Source organism: Primulina eburnea, chromosome 18 (assembly GCF_022965805.1).
Source record: "Primulina eburnea isolate SZY01 chromosome 18, ASM2296580v1, whole genome shotgun sequence".
Taxonomy (NCBI): Eukaryota; Viridiplantae; Streptophyta; class Magnoliopsida; order Lamiales; family Gesneriaceae; genus Primulina; species Primulina eburnea.
In genome coordinates this window covers 7,861,330-7,875,305 of record NC_133118.1, presented here as the reverse complement: position 1 = coordinate 7,875,305, position 13,976 = coordinate 7,861,330, and the positions used below count along the sequence as shown (strand labels likewise).

The following is a 13,976-nucleotide window of genomic DNA, read 5'->3' as shown; positions in this document are numbered from 1 at the left end:
AATCAGGTACTATCTCCATAAAATTATGGTTCTGAATCATAACTTTACCTGATATTTTACCTGAGGGTGCTGATGCTTCCCTTCCGGCTCCTGAGATCTAACAATAGTTAGATGCACTTGTTTATATTCCAAAATTTTGGAATATCTCTTGTAAATTATTTTTCTCGAACCGTAGTTCGGATTCATAATTTTTTCGAACTTCTCCTTCTCATACATTTAGTTACTAGTAATAATAAAATTTGTGTTTGAAATAAATTAACCTTTGGCTCTGATACCATTTGGGAAAGCGCGGAGGATCAATTAATTTAGTATAATAATAAAGGGCAATTTTGGCCTTTTTGAAAATTTTTCAAAAAGATTCTCTCTCCAGGGAGTTGAGATAAAATCATGTTTGAATTGGGGACTGCTCAACACTTTACCCAAAAATTAATGAGAAGACCAAGTTTAAATATTATATTCATAAATTCCAAAACTTGGGGCAGTTGGCTGTTAATGATAAGACCCCATTTGAATATTTTATTCATTTGTAATTCTCAGAATAATATGAAATCTATAAAAGAAATGAAATGAAATTGGATAACAGCAGCCAGAAAAGAGTCAATCGAACGCGTAGAAGATGAAGAAAACAGAACTCGTGTTCATCCCCTTACCAGGGCTGAGCCACCTCATCTCCGCCGTGGAGGCGGCCAAGCTCCTCCTGCAAAGAGACCATCGCCTCTCCATCACCTTTGTCATCATCAAGTTCTCAAATAACAATTTGGTCGACGCTTACACCCAAGATATCTCTTCAGATCCCAACCCTGCCATCTCCTCTATACGCATAATCCACCTCCCGTATCAAGAAATCGTAGCATCAGACACCTTTTTATTCGACGTGATCGAAAATCAAATCCCCAGATTAAGAAACGTTCTGTCGGAGCTCGTCCAACAATCCTCAGCCCGAATCGCCGGGATCGTCGTGGACATGTTCTGCACTAAATTTGTCGATGTTGCGGATGAGTTCGGCCTCCCATGTTACGTTTTCTTCACTTCCAGCGCGAGTTTTTTTGGCCTGTTTTCCCATCTAACATCCCTTAAATTCGAACACAATCAACAACTCACTCAGTACAATAAATCCGACGCCGAGTTATCTGTGCCTTGTATATCCATTAAAGTTCCGGCCACGGTCTTGCCTGCTGCAATGGTGACAGAAGGTCCGTTAACTGAATTGTCGTTTGATTGTTTTAAAAGATATTCGAGAATAAAAGGTGTTTTGGTCAACACGTTCTATGAACTTGAATCTTATGCTATTCGATCTTTGTCGAATGGGAAGGCGCCAAAACTCTACCCCGTTGGACCCATTCTGAACTTAAACCATCAGTTTGGAAGCTCCAAAAGCCAGTCCGGTGACGACGAGATCAAGAAATGGCTCGATCTTCAACCGGATTCGTCGGTAGTTTTCTTGTGCTTTGGAAGCAGAGGGACTTTAGAGGTGCCACAGTTGAAGGAGATAGCGTCTGCGTTGGAGAGATGCGGGCACGGGTTTCTATGGTCCGTAAGGAAGCCACCACCGAAAGGGAAGGTGCAGCTTCCGACAGATTATGAAGATTTCGATGGCATACTTCCGGAAGGTTTCTTGGAGAGGACTAAAGGGAGAGGGAAGTTGATAGGATGGGCGCCGCAGATACCGGTGCTCTCACATGTCGCAGTGGGAGGATTCGTCTCTCATTGTGGTTGGAATTCGATTTTGGAGAGCGTGTGGTGTGGGGTGCCGGTCGCCACTTTTCCGTTGCAGGCCGAGCAGCAGTTGAATGCTTTTCAGCTTGTGAAGGAATTCAAGATGGCGGAGGCTATCAGGGTGGACTACAACAAGGATTATGTAGGACCGCAGGAGGAGGCGGAAATTGTAGGATCGGAGGAGATAGAGGCGGCGATACGGCGGCTGATGGAGGTTGATGGGAATAGTGGAGTGAGGGAGAAGGTGAGGAAATTGCAGAAGGAAAGCAGGATGGCTGTGGAAGAAGGTGGATCTTCTTATAATGCTCAAATTAGTTTCATTGAGGATGTGATCAACAACTTTGGTTGATATTGTGTTGATTGTAGTGAAGGTTTTGAATTTGGTTGATTTTCTTGAAATTGAATATTTGCAAAAACTTGTTGTGAGATAGTCTCATGTGTCGTATTTTATGAGACGGATGTCTTATTTAGATCATCCATAAAAAATATTATTTTTTATGCTATGAGTATTACTTTTTATTGTGAATATAGATAGGGTTAACATGTCTCACAGATAAAAATTCGTGAGACCGTCTCACAAGAAACCTACTCGTGAATAAATTTTTAGCACAATTTTGTGAAAAAACTTTAAAAATTTCGATAATGTTTCGATTTCTTAAATCAAGTCGCACCCATATGAATACAACTGGTTTGAAGACTATGAATTTGTAAGTGTGGTGGAATCCAAAGTTGAATCAATGTATATCAGTTTTGTGATCAAGAAACTAACTTGGAGTTGGTTGGTTAAAAGAGGTGATCAAATCAGAAAAGTCTACTTGGAGAGTTGTTGAATATGTAAAATAATATTGATTTGTATGAATTATTTGTTAATGTCAAAAACACAACGTAATCATCGAGATTCATTTATTTTTGTGACGTATGCTAATGCAACCCGCTATCATCGGTGTACACTATAGTTTGCAAATCACGTTAGGCGCCGCCCGTTCTTCCATATAGATCATGCACCGTTGTCTTTCGCAAACAATAACGTAACTTCTAATCAGTTCAGCACAAAAAAGAATTAAATCCCACAACCCACGTTCTGTGCTTCTCTTCATTAACGATAACCCCACTTACCCGTTCTTCCTTTTCTTATGTCAAATATGATTAGGTGGATTTGAAGGATTTTATTAATTGTTTGGAGCTGTATCTGGAGTTTTTATGTGACGTCCGGGGCCGAAAAGGGCGGGGGGTGATCGCCGGTGCCATGAGGTGGCACGGACAATGAGCGGCTCCTGGTAGTCTTCTCGGTGGAGGGAACATGAATGAACTGTTCTTACACCGGAAGGTGAGGGATTCCGAGACTGTTCAATGTAACGGATTGTACAGTTGAAGAGGGCTTAAAAGATTTGATTTGTACTACTCATATCACGAAGGTGCATCTTTTTTTCGGTAGCTCGTCACATAAAAACTCCAAAGTTAAGCGTGCTTGACTTGGGGCAATTTTGGGATGGGTGACCTCCTGGGAAGTTTTCCCAGGGTGTGTGTGAGTGAGGACATAAGCACGCTGAAAAGACCCGTCTTGATACAGTGAGGACAGTCGTCGAATCTGGGCGTTACATTTTATTTTCTCTATTTATTTTTCTGATTGGTAAAATTCTGCAGTAGGTGTCTTATGGATTTGTGGTACAAGGTTTTTTGAGATTTAATGCCATAAGAGATGCTTTTGGGATAATTCAGAGGTACAGTTGCTGTCGCGTTTTCTTGGTGTTTTTTTTGGATCGAGGGACATGGGTGTCAAAATCAAACACGAACCACTAACCCGACACCGTTCAACCCGAAAAAAATTAGGTTTGGATTTGAGGTTTTGGGTTTAGGTCAGATCAAGTTAAACCCCATGGCTGATCAGAAAAAAATGATCGGGTTGGGTTGAGCTGACCCGAAAATTTTAATTTTTTAAAAAATATATAATTAATAAATATTGCTTACATTTTTATATGTTTTATGTCTGAAAAAATATTTATTGTTTATTTATATCATAAATTTTAATAATTTAGTATTTATTTTGAACATTTTTTTATTTTTTAAACAATTATTTAATTAATTTAGTAAATATATTTTATTTTTCTACAATTAAACTTTCAAAGTTAAATCATATATATGTGGGAGATTTTATTATTATGTGTTTAAATTAAATATTAATATTATTTTTTTCAATTTTATTTAATTTTCTTTAAAAAAGATTTATAAACAATTCAAAATCAGGTTATACGGGTTGATTAGGTTGCTTAGAGTTCAAGTTCGGGTTGAGAGTTTTTGAGTTGGATCGAGTTCGGGTTGAGTAATTTTTGAATAGTACTATTGTTCAATCCGACCCGACCCACCCGAATTAACACCCCTATTGAGGGAACGAAAAGCCCAGCGATAAAGTTGAACCAAGATCAGTATTTTTGTTTGCCTTTATTTTAACAATCCTTTCCGGGAAATTTTGATTAAGATCTGATTTTGGTTTGCTTTGATTTTTCACTCATCAACGGCAAATACGTATTTTCATATTGGGTTCCTTTCATATTCAAAACCGACAAAATCTTACAAAAACAATCAATCTCGACAAAATAAAATCTTCCCTTCTTAGAGTTATGTAAACTCAAAACAAAATATATGGAAACATCAACCCAATGTTCCTTAGAAATAAGAAGTAAAATGTACAAAACTTGTGGTTGTGTCTTATATTTTGCTCTATCTATATGTTATGCACTTCTCACAAATATGTTCAACATCATGTTTCATATAGAACCAGCAAAAATGTTCATGCAATGTGTTAAATGTCTTAGCCACATAAAAATGTCTCATTAAACCTCCCCATGGGTTTACCTAACAAGCAACTCATGAATTAGAGATCTAGGAATGCACAATTTATGCTTTCTAAATAAGAAACTATCATGCAAGTAAAAATTATGATGTGAACGGTGCATACATATATAAAAAATCTCCTTAAAATATCATATAAAACATACAATTGCTTAACATGCTCAAACTAAATAATTTTGAATCTAAGATAGAAAACAACACATATCTTGTGGGGACCCGGACGCTAATCAAGTTCTTAATCGTCATTGGGACTAATTAATCAATTATAAAACAGGGTCTAAAAATTTTTCTTTTTAAATTGCGGAACGTAGTGAAATAAAACATATATACATCTCAGTATATAAAATACAAATCCTGTATTACAAAACATTTATTCAAACTAGAGTTTAACAACTAATGTCAAGTGCTCAAACCCTATCTCAGATCAAAGTCCGAAGTCTCCACTCTAATTCGATCTCTCCTCATCTCCTCGACCCTGAACCTGTCCCACCTGTTGTCAAGTACACATACAGACAAGACAACAGCCGGATAAACCGGTGAGAATAACTCCCAGTATAAATCAATGAAACATGCAATCATATAAACAAATATAAAGCATGTAATCAGGTATCAACAATATGTAACAAATCTGAAACATAATCAACAACACACTGTCAACAATACTCGTAGCTACTAAATTCAGACTAGACTCAATCCTAGTCTAGGGATCCTGGTTCCAGAAGTTGGCATGTATATATCGACTAACAGTAATAGAAAAGACTCCAGTTCTATCCACGTCGATATAGTATCGATTAACAGTAATAGAAAAGACTCCAGTTCTATCCACACCGATACAGTAGCGATTAACAGTAATAGACGAAGCCCTGATTCTATCCACATTGATATATTATCGATTACCAGTAATAGAGCAAGCCCTGATTCTATCCACATTGATATGATATCGATTACCAGTAATAGAACAAAGTCTGATTCTATCCACATCGATATAACACCGATTAACAGTAATAGAAGGAACGATGAATCTATCCACATCGATATAATATCAATTAACAGTAATAGAAGAAGCTATACGTCTATCCACATCGATATAATATCAACCAACAGTAATAGAAGAAGCTATCAATCTATCCACATCGATAATCCAACATCCAGTGACAGTCTTTGGCACAACCGCCAATACACCATCTTATGACATCGTGCAATGTGCCCGTGGCGATCCCACCACTAACGGCACTTCTGTCATAAGATTACTCTTCTAATACCTGTAATCTATAACTCAAGAAAACAAGTATATCCATCAATCCATGCAAATATCAATGCAATAAAGTAAAGTATGTGATTTAGGGAAACTCGAGTCTAAATAGACTCCAGTCGATCTCCCAATACCACATTGACTTATACCTTTGTCTTCATGATCTGACGAAGACGAAGACTCCATTTCACGTCTGTCCATGTCAATCTGAATTCACAATATCGAATAGACTGTGTCAATCTACTGCTCAATTCAAAGCCTGTTCTGATCAATATCGAATCAAGACACAACCCAATTCATATCGACAATATCACGATATAATCACAATCAATACTGAGTCTGATCACTATCAATTCATTGATGTTTCGACGGTATAATAATACAATCTCAGTAACCCCGTCAATCCCAACATCACAGATATAATACAGAAACTCATAATCAATATTAATACCAAATTCTATATCAATTCTGTACAATCCCGCAATCCCGGCAATACAATCTCAGTACAAACAAATCAATCAACTCATCTGATCCCAATCTGGTAATATCAATATATCCAGTGATACAGTACAAATCAGATATCAATCCCAGTATCACAAAATCAATAATACCATGATTCTGATATCAATTCAGTATATTTCAATCGAATAAACTCTGAAAATTCATCATAATTCCATACATAGTCCGTTCTTCAATCTGACTTCAGATATACGATGTCTACTGTGTCAAGAACATCATATCTAACTCCTATTCAATTTAGACAATATCATAAATTCAAAACATGTCTAAACGTAGCAAAACTTACGTCCAGTTGTAGCCTACGCTGATAGGAACTCGGTACTGAAGTCGGATTCAAAATCTGACGGACGGATCAAAACAAAAAGGCGTAAGGATTTCTGGCAATTCCTCGACCCTTTTCTGATTTTTGCTGAGGGTTTACGTTTACATGTATATATATATATATACAAACCTCGTACACAAGCAACAAGTGGCATATTTTCGTGCTGCATGCCTGGCGCATATGCGCGCACAATTCCGCGCATATGCGCCGAGAGCCTTATCCGCACACCCGACTGCTCGCGCATATGCGCGAACACAAGTCGCGCATATGCGCGAGACCTACTGGAGTGCTCGCGCATATGCGCGCACTACCTCGCGCATATGCGCGAGACTTACAGTCTCGGCATTCATGCTACTGGACAACTCGCGCATATGCGCGCCTTCTCGCCGCGCATATGCGCGGGGTCTTCTGCCCGATGCGCGCCTGCTCGCGCACTATATCGCGCATGTGCGCGCATGGTAGCTCCCTCACACACCTTTCGTGTATTTTTCTGTCTTTTCCGGCTAGTCTGTTCCGTCTATATTTTTCGTAATTAATCTTTAAATCATTTTAGATTAATTCCAGATTACGGTAATTATACCCAAATCATTTCAGATTACGGTAACTAAATTCTCGGGCATTACATATCTTCGTGATAATACATATGTCATCACATTCTCCTTACCTTACTCATTCTTGATCATATAGAGGAACATCTCAATGAAATCTACTCACTTAACATGTCTCTTGTTAAGCTTTTCTGCCCCTTAAGGTACTTTAGAGATTTATGATCCATATGAATAACAAATTTTGTTGGAAACTAAATTCCGGCGTTTGACAAAATATTAACCAACTGAACATACAGACCAACTGATCGAGTAAACTGAACTCAGCAACTGGACTTAATAACTGAAATCAACTGACTGATCAGTTGATATATTCAGCCGTATGCTAAGCACCCTTCAACTGAACATCTCTCGGGAAAGAACAATCAACCGTCAAGAGACATAGAAGATTGCAACGCCGCACTTCAATCAATACAGCTTAGAACAACGCATTTCGGCGAAAGCAGTTAAGACGCCGCATCACAATAAATGAAGTAAACAATGTCCAAGGAATAATCAAGTAGAAATCAACGGATACAAAGATTCAAATTCATCTCAAGTTACTGTTGGAGAAAAGAAGCTTATAAATATGACAGAAGAACAGCTGAAGGAGTAACGAGTGAACACTATTCAAAAGCTTGCTGTAACTCTGTCAAATCTTAGCTCACTCTTACTTGATTTATTCGTAGCAGTCAAGGCTAGGGGTGCAAACGAACCGAATCGGATTGAATAATGCTAAAAATTTCAGGCTCGAGTTCGGCTCGAATCTAGTGTGTTCGAGTTCGAGCTCGATTCGAAGTTCGAAATTTTCAGATATTTGGGCTCGAGCTCGGCTCGAAATGAAGTTCGAGTTCGAGTTCGGCTCGAAATATTCGAATATATTCGTGAACTATTCGAATTATTGCTCGAATATTAAGGTTTGAAAGCTCGAAAATACTCGAAATGTATATATATTTATTATATAATTATATTATATTAATAAAATATTAAGGCTCGCGAACTATTCGCGAACTATCGAACAAAATAATATGGGCTCGAGTTCGGCTCAGAAAAAAGTTCGAACATGTTCGAGTTCGGCTCGAGTTCGATAAGTTCGAATACGAATCGAATATTTATCGAGCAAGCTCGAAAAGCTCGCGAACATATTCGGTTCGTTTGCACCCCTAGTCAAGGCTACAATTTGAGCTCACTAGCACTTTGTATTAATCGTGAAATTCGACAGTGTTTAGATAAGTTACGCACTGAGAACATTCTGTTAAACTAAGAGTTTCACTTTTTGGCAGTGTTAAGTCCAAACTGAAGTGGGTCAGTACAATTCTTGTATTTGATCAAAGTCTTTTAGTGGATATCATATCCTTGAGATAGAAGGGGTGACGTAGGAGTAATTAAATTCTCCGAACATCCAGAAACAACCCTTGTCTACTTTATTTCAGTTTCATATTCTATCTTTCAGTCAGTTATTTTCCGCATTTACTTTAGTTTAACTGATTGTCATTCACCAACAAGATTCCGAGAATCAGTTTGTCACCAAACTGAACTCAAAATTAGAAAAGACCAGTTTTAACTGTGAGTGTTTATTCAACCCCCCCTTCTAAACACTCTTGATACGTTAATCGATCATATCAAGTGGTATCAGAGCGGTTGAATCTTGTTCATGAATACTTTTGATCTATAAACTTGCTAGCATGACTTCATTCAACAAAATTCCTATGTTCTCCAAAGAAGAATTTGATGATTGGAAAATCAGAATGCAGGCTCATTTGGCTGCACAAGATGATGACATGTGGTATGTCATAACTGATGGACCCATGAAGATTCTAAAAACAAATACAGCAGATGCCATTACAGAAAGAGCACCACAAAGAATAGAAAAGCCCAGAGATGAATGGACAACTGAAGATAAAAGAAAAGCAAATCTTGATAATGTGGCTAAAGACATTCTGTACAAAACGCTGGAAAAAGTAACCTTCAGCGAAATAAAAATGTGTAAGACAACCAAAGAAATTTGGGAAAAGCTTATCCAGCTGTGTGAAGGAAATGATCAAACCAAAGAAAACAAACTTTCTGTTGCATTGCAAAAGTTTGATAACATCAAAATGAAAGCAGGAGAATCGATGCACGAGTATGATGAAAGAGTAAGCAGCATCATCAATGAGCTAAATGCACTTGGAAAAGTGTATACCAACAAAGATATTGCACTAAAGGTAATGAGAGGTCCCAAGGAATGGGAAGTCAAGACCATGGCAATGAGGGAGTCCAAAGATCTGAACCAAATCGAACTTCATGATCTGTTTGCTGATTTAAAGGCCTATGAATTTGAGCTGCAGACCAGAGAAGGAGAACCATCTACCTCTGCAGCCACAACTGCTCTAGCTGCTGTCAGAACTGAACCAATCAGTTCAGTCGAAAAATCTGCTGATCAGTTGAGTAATGATGCTATGTCATTGTTCATCAAAAAATTTGGAAAGTTCATGAGAAAGAATCAAGGGAACTTCCAGAAGCCATACCAAAGGAACAATTCCAAAGATGAACCAAATGCCTGCTATAACTGTGGCAAATCATGTCACTTTATTGCTGATTGTCCTTAATTCAAGAAGGACAGTCAAGGCTCAACTGATAGAAGAAAGAAATCATATGAACACAAAAGAAGACCCAAGAAAGATAAGAAGGTCTTCAGAAAGAAACATGAGGTATTCTTAGCTGAAGAAAACAATTCTAAATGGGCAGAAACTGACAGTGAAGAGTCGGAACCAGAAAGCTAAGGCAGTTCTAGTGATGATGAGGAAGTAAAGTGCTTGATGGCTAATGATGCAGCAGAAGAATCATCTAGCCAACAGGTATTTGATTTCAGCAAAACCGATTTCACACGAGAATAACTCATTCTAACACTACATGACATGGTAAATGAGTATCAAAAGCTTTCATCATCATTTGAAAAAAATCAAAGCAAAGCAAACTGATCCCACAGAAAATAAAACCAAAACTGATGAATTAGTCGATGGGTTGAGTCTAAAAAGGGAAATTGCTGAGTTAAAAGCAGAAAGAAACAAAAATCAGTCATTAATATAGAAGTTGATGCTTGAAAACTCAAAACAGGCTGAGCTTATTCAGTCTTGGAACAAATCATCTACTGCACTAAATGAGATGCAGATTTCACAAAAATCAGTTTATGATAAAACTTGTTTAGGGTTCAACACTCAAGGAGAAATCTATCCAAATGATACTCAACCAAAGCTAACAATAGACAAAGGGAAATACATTCACTTTGTCAAATCAGCAGTGGAGCAAGAACAAATTGATCCCAGTAAACTGAATGAGCAACCTACTGAGAATATGAACAAGGCTAGAAGATATGGGATTGGTTATAGTAAAAAATTCTCAACTGATTCACAAAGTCAGTCATCAAAGAGATTTTACAAAAACTATTCGAATGGCTATTCCAATTACCATAACTGCAAGCCAGTTCAGAAGAGATATAGACTGAACAATCAGTTGAATAAAGCTAAAACACATATTGTATCATCCGTACACTACACAAGCACACAAAAGCCGAGAAAAACCATTTGGAATACAGTTACTGGAAAGTCTGTTAGACTAATCCAAGTTTGGGTTCCTAAGGGACTAATCAATTCAGGACCCAAATAGATATGAGTACCAAATTATATTATGTGTGTGACTGCAGGTAACAGGCACAAACAAAAACTCAATATGGTATTTGGACAGTGGATGTTCGCGACATATGACAGGAGATGCAAGTGTGCTATCTCAACTGATCAAATACAGAGGTCCAAATATCAGTTTCGGGGACAATTCCAAAGGTAGAACTGTGGGTAAGGGTAAGCTTATCCATGGAAACTTTACTTTTAAAGATGTTCTATTAGTAAAAAACCTGAAGTATAACTTGATCAGTATCAGTCAGTTATGCGACAGTGGATTCTCAGTAAATTTTGACAAAAACTCATGTTTAGTCAAAACTTCAACTGATGAAATCATACAACTGGCAAACGTTGTGGAAACACATATAAAGTCAGTTGGAATGATCAAACTTATGCACCAGTTTGGTTTATTGCTTCCAAATCATCTAAAAACTGGTTGTGGCATAAGAGACTAAACCATTTAAACTTTAAAACCATTGCCTATATGAGTAAACATGAACTTGTAACTGGTTTGCCCAAAATAGACTTTTCAAAAGAAAAACTTTGCTCAGCATGTCAGTATGGTAAACAAGTACGATCTTCTTTTAAAAACAAGGGTTGTAAATCTTCATCCCGATGCTTAGAACTGTTGCACGTGGATCTCTTTGGTCCTATACCAGTCATGAGCTTAGGGGAAATGAAATACACCTTGGTAGTCGTAGATGATTTTTCAAGATTTACTTGGGTTATTTTTCTCAAATCTAAAGACCATACTGCTTCACAACTGATAAAGCTCTTCAAAAGACTTTTAAATGAAAAATCAGTTGGAATTGATCGAATCAGATCAGATCGAGGAACTGAATTCATCAATAAAACTCTTTCAAATTTTCTAGAGAATGCTGGAATTAAGCATGAACTCTCAGCAGCCAGAACTTCTCAGCAAAATGGTGTAGCTGAGAGAAGAAATCGGACCCTCAAAGAAACTGCTAGAACAATGCTTGCTGATTCTGGTATTTCTAAAAGGTTTTGGGCAGAGGCAGTAAACACTGCGTGTTATACTCAGAACAGATCAATGATTAATAAGAATCATATGAAAACACCATATGAGATTTGGCATGGAAGAAAAAGTATAATTACTTATTTCAAAATATTCGGCTGCAGATGTTTTATTCTTGATAATGGTAAAAATTATTTAAAAGCGTTTGATGCTAAATGTGCAGAGAGAATATTTCTTTGATACTCATCAGTTAGTATAGCTTATAGAGTCTTCAACAAGAAAACCCTAAATGTTGAAGAATCAGCTCATGTTGATTTCGATGAAACTGAACTAACTAATAAGCCAACTGATCAAGTTGAGCTAGTTGATTGATTTACAGATATCAGTTTGGAAGATGATGACAAAAATGAATGTCATAATAATCAAAACATATTTCAAACACCTAAACCAGAAGTACTGGATCAATCAGATGCACAGGAAGTCGTTAGTGATGATCAGTTGATAGAGCATAATGATAACACTCAAATACGAGTTGACGAAGCACCAACTGAGACTGAAAATTGTGTTCAGTTACCAACTGAAGGAATTGCTGATACAACAAATACTGAGTACAGATGGAAAAAATCACATCCATATGAACTGGTAATAGGAAATCCATCAGATCCAGTAAGAACTCGAAATCAAATGCTAATCTTATTTATCCATTCAGCTTTTGTTTCACAACTAGAACCGAAGAAAACTGATGAAGCTCTTGCTGATCCTGAATGGGTAAATGCAATGCAAGAAGAGCTAAATCAATTTACTCATAACAATGTCTGGAACTTAGTTCCAAGACCGATTTCAAAAACTGTCATAGGTACAAAATGGGTTTTCAGGAACAAACTGAACGAAGATGGTTCAGTTGGACGAAACAAAGCAAGATTAGTAGCACAAAGATATAGACAAGAAGAAGGAATTGACTATGATGAGACATATGCTCCAGTTGCAAGACTGGAAGCAATCAGAATGTTTCTTGCTTATGCATCATACAAGAATTTCAAGGTCTTTCAGATGGATGTAAAGAGTGCATTTCTGAACGGTCAACTACAAGAGGAAGTATATGTTGAACAACCCCCAGGTTTTGTAAATCACAACTTTCCTGATCATGTATATCATTTGAACAAAGCATTATATGGTCTTAAACAAGCTCCCAGAGCTTGGTACGAAACTCTATCAAAATTTCTAACTGATCATGATTTTGCTATTGGATCAGTTGATAAGACCTTGTTCAAATTTACTAAGAATAAGCACATTTTATTAGTTCAAATTTATGTTGATGATATCATATTTGGGTCAACAAACCCCAAATTATGCGAAAAGTTTGCTAAGCTGATGCAGGATAAGTTTGAAATGAGCATGATGGGTGAACTGACATTCTTTCTTGGACTGCAAGTGAAGCAACTGGAGACTGGCATATTAATCGGTCAGACTAAATATACAAAGGAGCTGCTGAACAAATTTGGCATGGAATCATGTTCAGCTGCAAATACTCCCACGAGCTCATCAGTAAAATTGGACACTGATCAAGGGGGAATATCAGTTGAGGCAACATTATATCGAGGTTTAATAGGGTCATTGTTATACCTAACGGCCAGTCGCCCTGATATTGTATTTGCTGTGTGTATGTGTGCTAGATTTCAAGCAAGTCCTAAGCAATCACATTTCTCAGCTGCTAAAAAAATTTTGAAATATCTTAAGGGTACACAAAATGTTGGGTTATGGTATTCTAAAGACTCTACTTTCAATTTAGTTGGATATTCAGATGAGATTATGCAGGATGTAAGCTTGATCGTAAAAGTACAAGTGGATCTTGTCAGTTTCTAGGAGACAGGCTGATCTCTTCGTTCAGCAAGAAGCAGACATCTATAGCTACCTCAACAACTGAAGCAGAATACCTTGCTGCTGGTAGTTGCTGGTCACAACTGATCTGGATCCAGCAACAACTGAGAGATTATTGAGTAACTACAAATAATTCGCCCATATTTTGTGACAATACGAGTACAATTGCCATCGCCTATAATCCAGTTCTTCACTCAAGGACAAATCATATAGATGTCAGACA

The 13,976-nt window shown here is 37.3% G+C and overlaps 1 protein-coding gene across 1 annotated transcript; it reads left to right on the top strand.

Annotated features, from left to right (window-relative positions):
- Positions 1–537: 537 nt before the first annotated feature.
- LOC140819827 (anthocyanidin 3-O-glucosyltransferase 2-like) lies at positions 538–2,244 on the top strand. The gene has a single exon (XM_073180064.1). The coding sequence runs from the start codon at positions 617–619 to the stop codon at positions 2,063–2,065; it is 1,449 nt and encodes a 482-aa protein (XP_073036165.1). The 5' UTR covers positions 538–616; the 3' UTR covers positions 2,066–2,244.
- The last annotated feature ends 11,732 nt before the right edge of the window (positions 2,245–13,976 follow it).

Coding starts and splice junctions, on each gene's coding strand:
- LOC140819827 (XM_073180064.1), top strand. CDS start 617: ATGAAGAAAACAGAACTCGTGTTCATCCCCTTACCAGGGCTGAGCCAC.